Source organism: Cuculus canorus, chromosome 1 (genome assembly GCF_017976375.1).
Source record: "Cuculus canorus isolate bCucCan1 chromosome 1, bCucCan1.pri, whole genome shotgun sequence".
Taxonomy (NCBI): Eukaryota; Metazoa; Chordata; class Aves; order Cuculiformes; family Cuculidae; genus Cuculus; species Cuculus canorus.
In genome coordinates, this window is record NC_071401.1 from 132,092,795 (window position 1) to 132,111,713 (window position 18,919).

Sequence of the window (18,919 nt, forward strand, 5' to 3'; positions counted from 1 at the left end):
ACATTCTCCAATAAGGTACTCTTACCCAAAAATCTCTTCTGATTGCCCCTAGCATATCCCCAAACTACTTCATCCTTTGTCCATTTCATCCTCAACATTCATTGTTTGGTAAGTGATATATGTTTGCGCATGGGCTGGGCCTCTTGCCTCCAGTGAGAATGCTACGCTTTGTTATCATACAGAAGAAGCACTGGTTTTGACTCCAGCCACTGAGGAGTTTCTCCTGAATCTTCTCGTCCACACCAGGGACAAAGCCCATTCCCCACGCTTGGCTTTGGGAGATAACAGTCACAAAGAGATCCAGCAGCGGTACAGGTAAGCCACTGCTCTTGTAAAACAAGGCATTTTGCGAGGGCAGATGCTGGCAAAAGTGTCTCAAAGAACATTTGGGAGACTGAATAAAAACATCCAGCCTAAAGATGAGCCACTTTTCAGTGAGCCACAAAACCCACTTCCATTCCTGAGAGCTTATTTAGATAAAGAAGTTCCTTTTGAGGAACCACCAGGAGCTCTGTTAATTCTAGGCCCTGAGGCAACTGCAAGAGATGAAGGGCAGTACCGTGTTACAGAATCATAGAATCGTTAAGATTGGAGAAGACATCTAAGATCATCAAGTCCAACCATAGAGTCATAGAATGGTTTGGATTGGAAGGGACTTACAATATTATACAGTTCCAACGCCCCTGACATGGGCAGGGACACCTCCCACCAGATCAGGCTTCCCAAGGCCCTATCCAACCTGGCCTTGGACACCTCCAGGGAGGTGGCAGCCACAGCTTCCATGGGCAACCTGGGCCAGTGCCTCACCACACTTACCATGAAGAATTTCTTCCTAATATCTAATCTAAATCTTCCCCCCTCGACTTTAAAGCCACTCCACAGCATCCTGTCACTACAGGCCTTTGTAAAAAGTCCCTTCACAGCTTTCTTCTAGCCCCTTCAGGTACTGGAAGGTTGCTATAAGGTCTCCCTGGAGCCTTCTCTTCTCCAGGCTGAACAATCCCAACTCTCTCAGCTTGCCCTCATAGCAGAGGTGCTCGATTTCTCTGATCCTCTTCATGGCCCTCCTCTAGACCTGTTCCAATAGTTCCATAACCTACTTATATTGAGGATTCCAGAAGCAGACACAGTATTTCAGATGAGATCTCACAAGAGAGGCATAGAGGGGCACAATCACTTCCCTTGCTCTGCTGACTACGCTTCTTTCAATGCAGCCCAGGACACGGTTGTCCCTCTGGGCTGCAAGTGCTCATTGCCGGCTCATGTCGAGCTTCTCATCAAGGAGCACACCCACATCCTTTTCCGCAGGGCTGCTCTCAAACACATCATCCCGCCAACACAGCACCACCTAGCCCACCAAAGCTGGCGTGTCCCACAGTGCCACATCTACACCCCTTTTTGAACCCCTCCACAGATGGGAACTCCACCGCTTCCCAGGGCAGCCCGTTCCAGTGTTTCACCACTCTTTCAGTACAGAGCTTTTTCTTTATCTCTAGTCTAACACCACCTGATGCAACGTGAGGCCATTTCCTCTCGTCCCGCTGGGAACGAGCCTGCACGCCTTCTCCTCAGCCGCCTTCCCAGCGCCTTTGCCTTTGCGGGGGTGACCAGATCCCTGCCCAGAGCCCTCGCAGCGGCATCACCCTCCCTCCTCCCGGCGCCCAAGCCCCTTGACCCCTTCCCGACCCCCACTCATCCCGCCCCGCTCCTCCCGGGGATCCACGGATCCCCGATTCCACCCCACTCCTCCGGGCATCCACGGGTCTCCCATCCCATCCTGCTCCTCCGGGCATCCACGGGTCTCCCATCCCACCCCGCTCCTCCAGACATTCATGGATCTCCCTGATGAGGAGATGATACCCTGACTGCCATCAAGACAACGATTGTATGACCTGGATAGTGAGTCTGTTAAACTGTTTGGGGCTCCAGGGATACCGGGTATCTAAAAGAAGGTCCGAATAATGCAACACGAGGCAATCTACTTGGCCTATGAAATCAGCGCTGGACAAAGAACTTTGGGACAGGCCTGAAAAGAGGCAATATACCAAACCCCAAGACTGTAAATAGTGAAAGAGTTACAAACTTTCTTGGGGATGACTGGGTGCTGTTGACTATGGATCTATAACTATGGACTGCTTGTTAAACCACCGCCAAACAGAAATACCTCCAACAGAGCAAAGAGGCTGTGCAAGTCTTTGAACAGCTGAAGAAAGCCCTGATGTCGGCCCTGGCCTTAGGACTTCAACATGTGAGTAAGCCATTTTTCCTTTTCTTTCATGAGAAGCAAGGGATTGCCCTAGGGCCTGGCTGTTTACAAGCAGTTGTGGCCATCATGCCAAACATCCAGGAGGCACAAAGATTTACCCTTGGCCAGAACCTTCTCCACAAAGTTCCTAAAATACCAAGCTATAACGTTGGAACATGATACGGGAATTGTGGTTACTGACATCATCAACCCAGCTTCTTTTCTCAGTGGAAATACAGGAGAACCCGTGCACCAGGACTGGTTAGAGACCATTGAGATCACCTACTGAGCTGCTCAGACCTGAAAGACAGTCCCATGGAAGACGTTGAGGGTTGGTTCACGGATGGAAACATGTATGTCTTAAGGAATAAAAGACATGCCAGGGCAAAAACATCAAGCATGCAGAAGGATTCTGATACTGCTGGAAGCAGTCCAGCTACCCAAGAAAGCGAAAATCATGCACATCAAGGTGCGCCAGAAAGTGAATTCGGAATTGGGGAGAGGAATGAGCTGTCAGACAGAGAAGCAAAATTGGCAGCCAAAGGCGAGGTAAAAACAAAAGGGGCTTTGATCCCTGACAGGCGAATCTCCGTAGAAGGTAAGCCAGAATATACCAAAGATGATCAGATAATCAGAAATTTATTATAGACCTGGAAGGGTCATATAGTAAAGAGGGGTGGGTCCTCACTCCACAAGTGAGACTAATCATTACCCCTTATTTAACATGGCTTTTGATGAGGGAAGAACACAGGAAGAGACGTGGGGGGCACAAGCTTTATATAAACACCTAATTAAAGGGATTCCAGCTAGAAATTTATACACCGTTGTGAGACAAGTGGCTCAGCAGTGTGACTTTTGCCTCTAGACTAATCCCCAAATTACCCCAAACCAGAAATGGGCCAAATTGGAAGAGGCAACGGGCCTGGGCAATAATGGCAGATTGATTTTTTGGAACTCCCAAGACAGGGAGGATGTTGATACTTATTGGTATTAACTGGTACCTTTTCAGGTTGGCTGGAGGCATTCCCTACTAGAACAAAGAGATAACCATAACATTAACACAGGAGATAATACCATGCTTTTGGGTTCCAGCAACTATGTCTCCTGATAGGGGACCACATTTTATCTCAGAAGCAGTACAACAGATCAGTCACTATTTGCGTATGGAATCATGACCTCCTACATGGTGGCATTGGACAAACAGCTCCAAAAGATTGAAAAACATGATGTTGAGATGTGAAGTAGGGGTTTGGATGAACCTGTGCATAACATATGACCTGGAGATTATGTATTTGTAAAGTCTCTTGCAGAGAGGACTCTGGAACTGCAGTGAGAAGGACCATTCCAGAAGTTCCTTGCCTCCTTCACAGCAATCGAAATCAAGGAGCAGAGTGCATGGATCCATCACACCCGAGTAAAAAGGCACATAAACCTCCATGGAGGGTCACGCAAGTCCAACCAGGAAAATTATTTTTCTCATGATTATAATTATAATCCAGGGAGGGAAAGACACCTCTGGCCAAAAGAATACTGAGTGGCCTTGGTCTCAAGCTTTTATTTGGTATACTGGAGCCCTGGGAAATATTCTGATCAAAAAGGTTTAAATCTATCAACTGTGGTTATGCATGAAAATCAAGTATATGTGAGGCAAGAATGGAATGTGGATAGAGAACAGGGGATTCAGCAACTTCAGGAGACTGTAGGAAGAGAAATCAAAGTAGGATGCCGAGTGGTTAATAGGACTACCCATAAAAAGGCATCCCAAATTACTATCTCCACTACGCCTACAGATAAGAATACAAAGACCTGTATTTCCAAGGAATTAGACTGTTGGCATAATTTTACATTACTACAGACCATTATGGTGGTTTATCTCTGGGCCTATGATACCATTGGGCTCTCATTTAAATTTAAAATAAATATTATAGCAAATGCTGTTCAACCCAGAATGGTCTCTTAAACATATTGAACTGCTAATAAACTGATATTTCTGAAATTCAACCAGCATGCTCTCATTTCCTAAAAACATCCTTTGAGGGCTGGACAATCGGGCTGTGAAAACAAGTTTCCTTCAGGGACAGAACACAAAGGGGCCTGACTGGAGTGTTAGAGACAGGATTGGAGGTCCTAAATGGAACTGACTATCAGGAATGTTACCAAAGTGGAAAAGGTGAAGGAACAAGACCATGAACGAATTGGAAAAGCACTCGGTGTGATCCAAGATAACGTTTCTTTGGCCCTCAGTTGTATACAGGCACAATTATGTATGCAATCAGTGGCCACCTCAATTATAACAGAAGGTGGTGAGGGTACTTTCCCACCAAAATCCAGAAAGTGGTTTGGGGCAGTGCCACTGGCTTAGAGAGGAAGCTTCAATCCTGGTAAACTCTGTTAAATTTCACCTATGACTCCATCACTAATACAGCCTCAGCCTTCGTGTTTACCATACGTAACTCTTCAATATATGTAATCCACCCCATCATTGCATTAGGATTAAGCCATGATAAAACTGTGCTCTATCCTTCCGAACACAGACCATGGGCACAAATAGTGAACGGGAAATGGCAAACTGTAAATTTAGAATCTTGCATTACACGAGAACAACAAGGATTCATTTGCTAAATAATGTAATCGATGCTCAAGACATCTGCCTTCACACTGAGCAAAGCATCTGTCACTTTGAGATCCATCTAGACGCTAATCAGAGGACTGTACTTGTATATATGGGCCAGCGTTGTGTGTGTTTGAGAACTGCTTGTACCTTTGTAGTAACAGATGAGATAATTACGGATAGTAAGAATCACTCTAATCTCTAATTCCTGTATTTGTAATCTTGTTAAGATTGTTGGGTGTGACTTTTCTTATTTAATGCCAGTCGTATCCCATCAGCTGATAAAATCTAATTATACAGTATTTCACAAATTATCACCTGTACCTATTGGAATGAATGTTACATTGGTAAAATAATTAATGAAACAGTTAATGAAACATCAGGACTTGATTATAATTCTGGATGAGGTCCAGGAAAGTGGGAAAAGACCCTGATAACAGTCCACCATGACACAGAGGAAAGAAAGGGGGTCCTAAAAAAGGTAAAAGAAAATATCATTGGAGGGATGTGTTGTTCGGATGGTTCCCTACTGCAACTGGCATTCTAAATAAGTTGTGTCACCCCATTGTTGCCCTTCTGATGCTAGTTTTAGTTAGCTGTTTTCTCTGCTATGTTATTTATTTGGAATTGAAGAATGCTACAACGACTAACAATTTTGACTTCTATGTCTAGTGCCCATGAGAATGCATTAAAACGGTAATTTTCCAACAAAATATCATACAATTCCCCTTCGAGAGATAAATTACATAGTTGGAAAATGAATTTGCCCATGCTAAAAGGATAGAGGGGAACTGATGAGTGAAAGCAGACAAGGGGGGTTGGGAGTATTCATCAGAGCTTGGCGTTGTTCACCTTGCAGACCCTGGAAGTTGATAACGAAGGAGCCAGCTAGCAGTAGTTTACTGGTAAGCGAGCATTGGAATGCAGAAAGCTGGCTGCATTTGGTTCAGGAGTTTGAAAACAGCCAGAGGAGAATGAGTCTGCGTAAAGTTCAGGAAGAAAAATATTCATCCCGAGGAAGACTTCCTACTTCATCCCTAAATCCCCGGCCCAGGACAATCAGGAGGCACTACGCAGGCGCAAGACTGGAGCAAACTTTCCAGAACTAATTATATCACGAAGCAGGGAAAGGTTATGAATATGTACCTATGCATGTCTTTACACTATAAGTAGCTGCTTGTTAAGCTATACGGTGTGCAAGCTAGGAGGAGAACCCCCTTGCGCCCCAGCGCTGGAAATAAACATACCTGCTTTATAACTCATTTTGGGTTATAGGGTTTGATTCCGCAAATCACCCCATCCCGCCCCGCTCCTCCGGGCATGCATGGATCCGCCATCCCGCCCCGCTCCTCTCGGGCATCCACGGATCCCCCATCCCATCCTGCTCATCCCGGGGAATCCACGGATCCCCCATCCCACCCCGCTGCTTCCGGGTATCGCATTCCCACCCCGCATTCCTGCCCGGCACCCACCAGCTCGTCCTGCTGCCGCATCTCTCCACGCTTCTGTCTGGATAGGGTGGGAGGAGTTTCCGGTAGCAGAAGGAGTGACCGGGAGCAGTGGAGTAACGTGTGACTGGCTGTACTGCGAGAATGAGTGTTCCTATCATTCAGGAGATTGGAACAGGAGTCAAGAGTCCTGCTCTACCTATGGAGCTTCCCTCGCCGTGATTGGCAGCCACAAAGATCTGGTAAGGTGACCGGTGCCTTGGATTTGCTGTGTCTGCTGCTCTAACAGTTTTTTGTAACTGTGTCGCCCGTTCCTTTGCACAGCTCAAAGCCCAGCCTGTTGTGTGGCAGACTTGTTTGCTGCGAGTTGGCACAACCTCCAGCCTTTTTCCAGTGAGACTCGGTCTGTACACCAAAACCTGCTGTAGAAATTATGCTCTTACGTCAGAGAGCATTGCAGAAATTTAAGAGGCAAAGTATGTAGAAAGGAAAGCTGAAAGAATAGAAAACTGGAGTTGTGGCTCCTTATTACTGATAGGAAAGGTGTGGCTGGTCTTCTCTAAAGTGGCAGTTTATGTGCGCTTTTTAAGTTTGGCAGCTTAGCCTGTCCTGTCCCTCACACCCTCCTGACATTCCTTCCCTTTCCGCTGTACAACAGCAATTCCCACACTAAATACAACTCTAAACAGGTTTTGAGGTTTACAGAATACTGGTGCACCTCTATATGTTTTATTTTCTTGATACTCTTTAAGGACACAGTTTTTTTAAGGGTATTTCCTTTAGCATAGCAAATGATTTAGCGGCAACTGAGGAACAGAAATGTGGCGTTTATTCTGTGCAAAACAGAGAATTTCTGTGTTTCCACAAAAGGGCAAAGAGTAGCTGCAGTTATATGGTGCTGGGAGCTATGATATTGAAAATATTTGGTTCATGCAGAGGTTCTACCTCTGGTTTTCATTTTTACTATGTTTTTTAAATTTCCTGTAGTGTCCTACCAATTCATGACCTTCCATAACAACAAAAGAAAATAGCAAAGTAGTAAATGTTTTTTTCAGATACGACTATACAATCTTAAGGAAAGAACTGAGAAAGTCTTCATTTTATTTGTAGCGCAGATGGTAAACTATGAGTGTGTCATTTAAATGACCCAGAGTCTGGGTTTAGGTGGTGCCTACTGACTTTATAGTCAGGAATATAAGGAGCAGGAAACCATAACATGCTCACTTATAATAGAATGAGTGTCAAGAGTTAAAGTGTGAAAATTGGGAAGTTGGGCAATTTTAGATGTGACTGGAGTTGCATAGAGATGAAACCTAAGTGACATCCAAGGAATTATGTTGATGTAAGAGTCAAAGCAACCTGTGCCTTGTCAGGTGCTATGTCTCCGCTAAATACATGTCCTTGTACTGAAATGCCGTTCTCCTGGTGATACAGTGAAACCATGGTGTTGTGTGATATGATTCTAAGGGTATATGTGGGTGTTTTTAAAGATGGGGTGGGCAGGGTACAGGTGGATGGTCAGTAGCACTGCATGACTAGCAGCTAAATGGCTGGGACTTCACTGATTATTTGGAATGGATCTAGGGCTTCTTTAGTAGTTCGTCTAATTAATAATGTAGCAGTAAAATATCAGCAACCTGTGAAAAAAGTAAAAGTCCAATTTTGTATATTCTGTGTGCAGTTTATACCTGTGCAGTTTTTATATGAAAAGCAATATAATCATAACAATGAAAATCCTAATGGGCATGTCATTTTTTTCGGTGTTTTGTCTAGAACTTTATAACGAATCGAATATGAGTGGCAGACTTCTGGATTGGGCTGAACAGGAAAGGAAATAAATTCTTCTGGGTGAGTGGAGAATTATTTGACTCAAATTTGTGAGTTTTCTTTCCAGTATCCTTAGCTGGAAGAGAGTTGGTAGCTTTTTCATCCTAGTCGAAAAGTTATTCTGTGTTATGTAGATATAAGTTAGGGAATTGGATAAAGTTATTCGGTGTCACTGAGATAAACTGGCATATTTTCCCAAATGAGGGCTGTCATATGGCTGCAAAATATGTTACTACTATGCTAATAAAACTAGTTATGTCCTTAGAAGTGGGGAAGGGGCATCATTGCCTGCTTTGTCATGAGGTTGCCTACCAGTGGTTAGGTTATGCCTAGAGTAACTTATTTCTGTACGAGCCTGCTGTATGAGATGGATAACATTTGCCTTATCAGGAATAATTGCAGGATCACAGAATCACCAAGTTGGAAAAGACCTCTTGGATCATTGAGTCCAACCATTCTTGTCTGCCACTAAACCATGTCCCTGAGCTCCTTGTCTACCCGTCTTTTAAATACCTCCAGGAATGGTGACTCAACCACCTCCCTGGGCAGCCTGTTCCAGTGCCCAATGACCCTTTCCGTGAAAATTTTTTTCCTGATGTCCAGACTGAACCTCCCCTGGTGGAGCTTCAGGCCAGTCCCCCTTGTCCTGTCGCCTGTCACTTGGGAGAAAAGGCCAGCTCCCTCATCTCCACAACCTCCTTTAAGGAGTTGTAGAGAGTAATAAGGTCTCCCCTCAGCCTCCTCTTCTCCAGGCTAAACAACCCCAGCTCTCTCAGCCGCTCCCCATAAGACTTGTTCTCCAGCCCCCTCACCAGCTTCATTGCTCTTCTCTGGACACGCTCCAGAGCCTCAACATCCTTCGTGTGGTGAGGGGCCCAGAACTGAACACCGTACTCAAGGTGCGGTCTCACCAGTGCCAAGTACAGAGGGAGAATAACCTCCCTGGACCTGCTGGGCTCGCCGTTTGGTCGCTGCCCTTCTTGGCCACCTGGGCACACTGGCTGGCTCATGGTCAGTCGGCTTATCAATCAACACCCCCAGGTCTTTCTCCTCTGTGCAGCTTTCTAGCCACTCTTCCCCCAGTCTGTAGCACTGCATAGGGTTGTTGTGGCCCAAGTGCTGGACCTGGCATTTGGCCTTGTTAAACCTCATGCCACTGGTCTCAGCCCAGCGATCCAGCCTGTTCAGATCCCTTTGCAGAGCCTCCCTACCCTCCAGCAGATCGACACTTCCACCTGTCATCCACAAACTTACTAAGGGTGCATTCGATCCCCTCATCCAGGTCATTGATACAGATATTGAACAGGACTACACCCAGCACTGAGCCCTGGGGGACACCAGTTGTGACCGGCCTCCAGCTGGAGTTAACTCCGTGTACCACAACTCTTTGGGGACAGCCATCCAAGACATGAATCGTCTGAATTAGCTTGTCCTGTTGGTGTTGCAGGGTTCAACACTCAGCAAGTAAAGGCAGGGCCTCCTAAGACCAACTCAGGAGTTTAGGATCATGCTGGAAGGTCACTGGGCTGGGTGTTGTGTCTCAAAAGCCATTGCTTTTGCCCACTCTGTATCCCAGAGACTGGCATTCTTTGCCACCCTGTGTATTCTGCAGAGGCTCAGCAAAATTGGTGCGAAGAGGTGGTGTTGCCCCAGTGTGTCCTGGAGAAGCACTGCTGCCGTGGGTCCCACTGGGCTCATCTCTCTCCTGCTCTGGAGAACTGTGTCTTGTGCTCAAAGCAGACTGTAAGCTGTGAAGTACAGGTACACACAGTACATCTATGTGGGGATCAGAGAAGCTTGCTTTACTAGAAGGTGCATCAGAGCATCACCGTGTGTTTCATGTGCACAGGAATTCTGATCTTCCAGATGAGAAGTGGGGCTCATTTTAAATCATTCCCTACTTTGTGCTCCAGTCTTAAAGGACCAGTTTTGCAAAGAATAAGAAATAGGTCTTCTAATTTTTAGACCAAAATTCTGCTCTAATTTTTATTTTTCTCTTGGCTTTTTAGATTTCATGTCCATATAACAAATAATGGAGACTGCATCCATATAGATTCTGGCTTCATCTCTACCAGAAGGTGCTCCTCACTCAGGAACTCACTTTGCACCATTGGTCAGTTTATCCCCAGGAGAAGCTCTTATGAGGAAACACTGACTGTGTAAATACAGAGACTTTCCATGAGAAGCTGGAAGGACTGACAGTCCTTTCTGTAGGATATCCTGGGAAGCAGGAGGTGCTGTGACGAGGACCTGAGGGTCGCATTGAAAATACAATTCATAGGGAACTCAATGATGTATTTTGTTCCCATTTTCTGTTTGTCTTTGTGTTAAATGGGTGACATTTCACAAGGTGTTCTGACTTTCCTTGCCTTCTTTTTCTATGGCATTTTCAATCGTGATTGATACATAATGTCCAAGGATATAAAGCGGGGCTTTGTAAACCAGGAAGGCAGATCAATACTAGGTCTTCTAGTGAATGGCACTGGCATTACAGGGCATATAGAGTGGGACAGACTAGAAATATTCCTCTCTATCCATTTGGACTGATCTACAAATATGACTGCTACTGCCCAAACCTTCCCTGAATGTGCAGCTGCAGTAGGAAAACTCTCAGGCTGAATCACGCACAACTGTCATTCTGGGAGGGTTGAGAAGTCAACTGGATTTGGAAGTGAAGACACATGTATGTGTAGCATGGAAAGGGTTCTAGAGCAGCTCAAAGTGAGGTGGTGTGGTCTTCCTCTATTTGCCTGTGCAGGAGAAAAAATGATTTTATTGTCTCCAGCATGGCTTCCTTCTCTGTTTAGGTTTATGGTGGTCCAAGTCTGCTTTGTTTAGCTCATGATGCCTGCATCCTTATGCATGTCTGAATTTTGTCTGATGTACCACTGCGTCTAATAGCATTTCACAACAGTTCTAAGTTTTCTTAATGTATCATATAACCTTTACAAACAGGGCTTTTTAAAAACATTGCATATAAAACACTGCTTTACTTTTTAGCAGAAGGCAGCTGATTATTAGTTGCAACACGGTGACATGTCCTTATTAGAATCATAGAATCACTATGATTGGAAAGGACCCACTGGATCATCGAGTCCAACCATTCCTAACACTCCCTTAAACCATGCCCCTCAGCACCTCATCCACCCGTCCCTTAAACACCTCCAAGGAAGGTGACTCAACCACCTCCCTGAGCAGCCTATTCCAGTGCCCAATGACCCTTTCTGTGAAAAATTTTTTCCTGATGTCCAGACTGAACCTCCCCTGGTGGAGCTTCAGGCCAGTCTCCCTTGTCCTGTCGCCTGTCACTTGGGAGAAAAGGCCAGCACCCTCATCTCCACAACCTCCTTTAAGGAGCTGTAGAGAGTAATAAGGTCTCCCCTCAGCCTCCTCTTCTCCAGGCTAAACAACCCCAGCTCTCTCAGCCGCTCCCCATAAGACTTGTTCTCCAGCCCCCTCACCAGCTTCATTGCTCTTCTCTGGACACGCTCCAGAGCCTCAACATCCTTCTTGTGGTGAGGGGACCAGAACTGAACACAGTACTCAAGGTGCGGTCTCACCCGTGCCGAGAACAGAGGGAGAATAACCTCCCTGGACCTGCTGGTCACACCGTTTCTGATACAAGCCAAGATGCCATTGGCCTTCTTGGCCACCTGGGCACACTGCTGGCTGATCTTCAGTCGCCTGTCAACCAACACCCCCAGGCCCTTCTCCTCCATGCAGCTCTCCAGCCACTCTTCCCTCAGTCTGTAGCACTGCATAGGGTTGTTGTGCCCCAAGTGCAGGACCCGGCATTTGGCCTTGTTGAACCTCATGCCATTGGTCTCAGCCCAGCGGTCCAGCCTGTTCAGATCCCTTTGCAGAGCCTCCCTACCCTCCAACAGATCCATGCTTCCACCCAGCTTAGTGTCATCCGCAAACTTGCTAAGAGTGCACTCAATGCCTTCATCCAGGACATTGATAAAGACATTGAACAGGGCTGAATCTGGTACTGAACCCTGGGGAACCCCACTTGTAACTGGCCTCCAGCTGGAGTTAACTCCATTTACTACTACTCTCTGGGCCTGGCCATCCAACCAGTTTTTAACACGGGAGAGTATGTGCCTGTCCAGGCCAGAGGCAGACAGTTTCTGAAGCAGAATGCTGTGAGGAACTGTGTCAAAGGCTTTACTGAAGTCCAAGAAGACTACATCCACAGCCTTTCCTTCATCCAGTAGTCGAGTCACTTTGTCATAAAAAGCGATCAAGACCTGCCTTTCATGAACCTGTGTTGACTGGGCCTGATCACCCGGTTTTCTTGCATGTGCTTCATGATAGCACTCAAGATCACCTGTTCCATGACTTTCCCCAGCACTGAGGTCAGACTGACAGGCCTGCAGTTCCCTGGATCCTCTCTGCAACCCTTCTTGTAGATGGGCACAACATCAGCCAGCCTCCAGTCCAGTGGAACTTCCCCAGTCAGCCAGGACTGCTGGAAGATGATGGAAAGGGGTTTGGAAAGCACATCCGCCAGCTCCTTCAATACTTTTGGGTGGATCCCATCCAGCTTGTGGGTGTCTAGGTGGGCAAGCAAGTCTCTAACCTCCTCCTCTTGGATCATGGGAGCCTCGTTCTGCTCTTCTAACTCCTGGGTTTGTACACTGGGGTAACAACTTCCGTTACTGTTAAAGACTGAGGCAAAGAAGGCATTAAGTACCTCAGCCTTGTCCTCATCCCTTGTCACTGTTGTTCCTTCTGCATCCAATAGGGACTGAATATTCTCCCTGGTCCTCCTTTTCTTGTTAAAGTATTTGTAGAAAGATTTTTTTATTACCTTTCACAGACTTATTATTGCTGTTGATGATCTACACTGTGCAATGCCCGCAGTCTCTACTCAAACTGAAGAAAATCTTGTAGTATTTAAAATAAAGTTGTCACAGAAAATGTTCCCTGAAGCTTTCACCTGATAACTACAGCGTGGAACAGTGTCGTGTCTCTAGTCAGCCAAATAGACCAGGAATCCATTCATAACATCCACTCCATCCCCAGGCTGTTGCTGCTCTTACTAAAAGTCCACATGAGCTGGTGAGGCAGTACACCCTGAAAGGGCCATGCATTAACACTTCTCTTGCCTCCAATTACTATGACAAGAATCAATTTTACCTGAATGTGTTGTGGTACAGTGTCTTAGTCTTTTCACTGAGTGGGTATGTGAGACAAACATTCAGTTCTTGACACTCTAAAGAACTTTCCACTGCTTTTGAGTGCGTTCTTAAGAGGTATATTGGTCAGAAGGAACAATAAAAGTCTTGTCCTATTCCCCTCCCAGTAAGAGATAGAATTCTTGAGGGAAGTGATTGCTAATTATGAGGTGGCACAGCTTTCACCCTCCTGAAAATACAAGATTTATTACCTAGGCTACTGGCTTCTCACACAGATTGCTTAAAAGAAGAGGGAAAAAAAGCTACTTTGAAATATTCTCAGTGGCTGTTCTTTTGCTTATTTGGCTCTAGTCACCTCATCAGCTTATGCGAGGAAAGTAAAAAAATGCTACAGTGCCTTATATCCATGGAGATTTATATACATAAGTTACGTATTTGTTTTGGGTAACAATGTTATGAATTTACTGTCCACAGTGAAGAGTCCAAAACCATGAAAAGAAAAAATCACAAGCCTTTAAACAATCATGAAAAGAAAAGGTTGAGAAAGGATTTCTACAGATTGTCCAATCCCTACTTTGCCCCAGCACAGGAACAAGAACCCACTATTATCTATTTCAAGGGGAAAAAGCTGTTTCTTTTAACCTTAACAGAGGATTTCCTTTAGCGAGGAATTTTCTCAGTGCTTCAGGTCCTGGGACAGAGCAAGCTTATGTGCAGAAAATGAAGAAATCAATCGGATGAGTCTTAGCTGAATGGGTAGCTGCTGCCCTCAGGAAAGAGCTGCTTGGAGCAAGACATCTCTGACTCTCTTCCCTCCGAGCTTTGCCAGCATGCTGCTTGCTGTGCCCGGCAGAAATCCTATGCCCCAACACCGCCTTCATGATCAGTTTTAGTCCTACGTACTGTGGTCTTTGACACCCTCCTCCACCTCTGCTACCATAATCACCAATTGTGGGATAACGCTATTCCACACCTGCCCACGACGCTGGCTACCCATTTCCCCCATGCTCCTGTCCTCCATCGGGACAATTTAAACTGCTTAAGCTTACACTTCGGTTACAGGTGTGCAGTTACAGCTCAGCAGCTCTACAATGCTTTACTCTGTTTGTATGGGTTAAGAAAAGTTTGCTGCTACATCTCCCATGATTCAAGAATTTGTAGTCACTTCACATCTCATTCACTCCTTTTTATCTTCCAGGCTTCTTTCTCCTTCACACTCTAGCTATCTCTGACAAGTTATTTTATGCAATTCTTACTTCTTAAAAAACCTACATAAGCATCTAAAATGTTCTCCAGATTAAATGCAGTAGCATTTCTGATCTACTTTTTTGTCCAGTAGAGACATCTAGTGACTAGTTTGTGTTACTAAAATACAAAGGGTTAATGTACAAGGGCAAAAGGCCTCTTCCAGACCTTCAAAACATCCTTTTAGTGATCTGTATATCTTTACATACTCTCCTCAAATCCATAGACAAAATAATTGTGTCACTTTTGGGCGATTGGTTGTAGATGGGGTAGAAAACAGTGACCAAACATCACTGGATTCTGTGTGTCGAGAGCCTCCTTTCTCCTTTCCCCAGGTGTCCCCAGAGGCCTTGGACTCTGCAGTAAATAAATCCAGAGGAATGTTAGTAGAGCCAGTCTAGCTTTGCATGGTTGGCATAGTTTAGTGCCTGAGTCCCAATGCAAATCCCTTTGTTGTGTTTTTGTTTGTTGAAGTAAAGAATCTGCCTCAGAACATCTTGGCTGCAAAGTCAGACAGTAAGCGTCTTTTCCAACTGAATCATTATTTGTCTTCTAAGAAAGGGGAGGGTGTTCCTTTGGACAGAAATGCTTTAATCCTTAGGTCTTCTGCTTGGTCGTTTAGGTACCTAAGGGTAGGTGTCTAAATCTAAGCTGTTTATGTGTCTAAATCTAAGCTGTTTACTTACTCTTACTTCCCAATCAGGAGAGAGAGACACAGGTACCACCAGGGTCCTATCATTTTATCCTGAAAGGTCAGATGAATGGCCCCTGATTGTCTCCCACCAGGACAGAATAGGTGAAGGAGGGACTAGGGAATCTATGTCTTCTGTTCCTGCAGTGTACCAAGCTGCTGCTAAAAGGAAGAACTTAGCTCTGAGGCAAGTTCTTTATGTGCTTTGACTGTGATCTCTCCACCACTTGTTTTCCTAGGTGCTTAAAATAATGCAGGCCAGCCTGATGGTGCTCATCTCCCTTTCCAGAAACCTCCTCTCTAGAGAGGAAGACTGTCCTGAATCATGAATATGAATCAGGCTGCTCATGATGGGCCAGAACTACTAAAAATGTTGTTAGAAAGAAAATTCTTCCATTCCTAAAGACTGCTCAAGGATGGCGTGAAATCAAATGCAAACTCACATACCATAGAATTACAGAATCACCTAGCCTGGAAAAGACCTTTAAGTTTGAGTCCCATGATAAACCTAACACTGACAAGTCCACTACTAAGCCATGTCCCTAAGCACCATCTACATCTTTTAAATACTCCCAGGGATAGTGACTCAACCGCTTCCCCAGGCAGCTCATTCTAGTGTTAGACAACCCTTTTGGTGGACAAATTTTTCTAATATCCAATCTAAACCTCCCCTGACTCAATTTGAGGCCACTTGCTCTCATCCTATCACTTGTCACTGGGAGAAGAGACCAACACTCACCTCGCTACAATTTCCTTTCAGGCAGTTGCAGACAGTGATAAGGCCTCCCCTCAGCCTCCTTTTCACCAGAGTAAACAATCCCAGTTCCCTCAGCTGCTCCTTATAAGACTTAATGCTCCAGACACTTCACCACTCTTCTTTGGACTTGAAACATCCTGGCTAATGATGTGCTATTACGTAGCATAAGCAAGAGCAGAGGTCACGTATTTTCTAAGCAGAGCTTGTGGTCTCATACAGTGCGTAGCACCCAGATAAGGAGCATGGTGGCACAGTGGTATTTTGCATGGCTTGTGTGAGTTGTTCGTGCGGTAAGATGCTGGAAAAGCCTGTGAGATACACTTGTACCAATCAGTATAAAGTGTGCATGCATCCACATGTCCCCAGAGTGGTTGTCCTTGAATAATGTAGGCATGTCTACTGTGCCAGCAGGCAGCTGGAGTCCTGGCCTGGGGGTAAGGGCTCATTCTCTGGCATGTTAATAAAGACCTTGAAAAGTAAATATCCTAAATGTCCTAAATCCTAAAAAGTAGTTGCATTACATTCCAGTGCGGTTGTTACGCTGTCCCTGTAGCATACGTATGTCTCAACTAGGGACATTCAAATTCTTCTTTGTGTCTCTGAAATGGCTGTTTTTCTGCCTTTCTTTTTTCTCTTTTTTTCTTTCTTTCTTTTTTTTTCTTTCTAGGAAAGCATCTCTATGATTATCATTGTTTTTCCAGTTTGAACTTGGTCAGCAACTCCTCTACTATAGCTGAGTAGTTTATATTTACCCCAAATTATACTTCATAGAATAAACAATTAATATACTTTGCCTTAACCTTTCCCCTTTGTCTCTTCAAGGTATATGGTTTGGCAAGCTGCATAATGAGCATGGCCTAAGCAGATAAGACAGGTAGCAGCAAATCACCTCCCCTCCAGCCTTTCCCTGGGCATTATACATAGCCTTTTATTTATCAGGACTGTGACAGCTGCCCATTCTCAAGTCAGTATAATGATTTTAAGCCGAGAAAGCCAAAAAGTTGTTCCTGCTTCTTCTATGGCTGGTCATAAGAGGGCAGAATATTGTACTTCTTGACTTACAACCATGATAACACCACTGACTTCATGTTGAACTAACACCTCTACTACAGGGGAAAAAAATAATCATGTTGCCTCCCTTTAATGAGAACATTTGATGCAGAGAAGTCACAAGTCAGACTCAGTCCTGGTTTAATTCTGAGCTTAATAATGCTCCTAGGATATAAGGATTAGCATGTGGTCTAGAGCTGGCTGAAGAGTAGAAATACCCCTAGGAGAAGAATTCTAAGTTTGGGCATCATTTTAAGTTACCATAAAACCAAAAAAATATTAGAAATTTCTATGTGGAGGAAAATCTGAAGAAAAAAGTATGTTGGCCTCGTAACAACAGGCTTTTTCCAAATCCAACTTCTAAAATTAATTTAAATAATAAACAGATAGGAATAATTATAATATATTAAAAAATTACTAATACAGAAGAAGAATTCTCTCAAAAGTCTTGGTATGAGATGTTTCAGTGATGTCCGATATTCCCTTAATTCCTCCCCTCTTCATTGCTTTCTAGTTTCAACCCTAAATGGATGAAGTTTAGAAGGAACTGATCTGATAATCACTAACCAAAGCAATCTAATAATCGTGATCTGAGTTTTCTGTTGAAATACATTTCAGTGTCCAGTTGGTGTGAGAGGGATACATATGTGCTTGACGTGTTGCCAGCTCAAGTTCCAAACGAAAACTATGTATGGGCTGAAGGTCACAATTTGTGAGAAGGTTGATAAAAATCACAGCTATACTGTTTTCAGTAGAACATACACAAACAGGAGGGACTAAGAATTAAGAGCTGTTTATCAAAAGCTCCAAGGTGAGAATTTACATTTGAAAAAAAAAGTATCTAGTTTCCTTCCGTTTTACAAACTTCTAAACGTTTGTTTTGACCTAATGTGGTGTGATGGGTGGAGGAAGGCCAGAAAGGATGTAATACGGGGTACTACTTCTTCAATGAGTCCATTTTGATTGCAGATCTGAAAGTCTTCAAAATGGCAAGTGAGGTGGTTTATGCAGACGTATTGCCCAAGGAAAGAGTGCATTTTATTTCACAAACTTCAGATACAGGTAAAAAATTACCATCTCCTATATTAGTTGCTTCTCCTTTGCTTAGTGGCAAGTTCTTAAAACTTCCATTATTTCTTAAATCGAGGCATTAATAAGAAGCTGAAGTCATGTTGAAAGCATTTTTGTAACTATTAATATCTACCTGTGTTTATTATGTATCTATTTGCTTGGCAAAGTTATGTTTATTAATAAAAGGAATACTGAATTCTAGCAAAAGTAGAATAATGACCTTTAAAATCCCATTCTGGATTTCAGTAGCATGTCTGAAATGTGCTGTTTCTGAAACACAGTCATGATCAGACTTTGAAGGTATTAATACAGAGTATTGGAAACTCATTGGCTGAGCTGACACTGACTGAACTTCTGTCTCCTGTGATATATTTACAGTTTATAGTTTAATTTGATTAAACTTAAACACTGCAAATATTTTTAGATTGTGAAGTGATAGGCTTGTTTTCCTCTCCTCTCCTCTCCTCTCCTCTCCTCTCCTCTCCTCTCCTCTCCTCTCCTCTCCTCTCCTCTCCTCTCCTCTCCTCTCCTCTCCTCTCCTCTCCTCTCCTCTCCTCTCACTTCACTACTGATGTCTTCAAAAACTACATTACTTTAAAAATTTATTTTAAAAAAATAAAGTGCAAAAGATAGGCATTAACGGACATAAGCAGGAAATAATCCATGTTTTTAAAACAAAAATATCAAGCTATATTTTTTAAGTTCTGATGAAAAAATAGATCTTTGCTAGTTATAAGGCAATTAAGCATGGAAAATTTATTTAAAATTATGATATTCAGAGGTCACAGTAGCAAAAGAAAAATGTGGCCTGAATATGCTAGCAAAGCAACATT

General features: G+C 44.1%; 1 protein-coding gene across 4 annotated transcripts in view; it reads right to left on the reverse strand.

Annotated features, from left to right (window-relative positions):
* LOC128854132 (C-type lectin domain family 2 member B-like) overlaps positions 1-18,919 on the reverse strand; it is a 64,592-nt gene that overhangs the window by 7,697 nt on the left and 37,976 nt on the right. Inside the window, exon 1 of one of the 4 annotated variants that reach the window (XM_054084628.1) lies at positions 6,329-6,482. The exons of the other annotated variants lie outside the window; for them this stretch is intronic. Coding sequence (XP_053940603.1) covers positions 6,329-6,349 — 21 coding nt within the window. The 5' untranslated portion in view covers positions 6,350-6,482. Of the gene's footprint in view, positions 1-6,328; positions 6,483-18,919 lie in introns of those variants that run through there. 4 annotated transcript variants of the gene reach the window in all.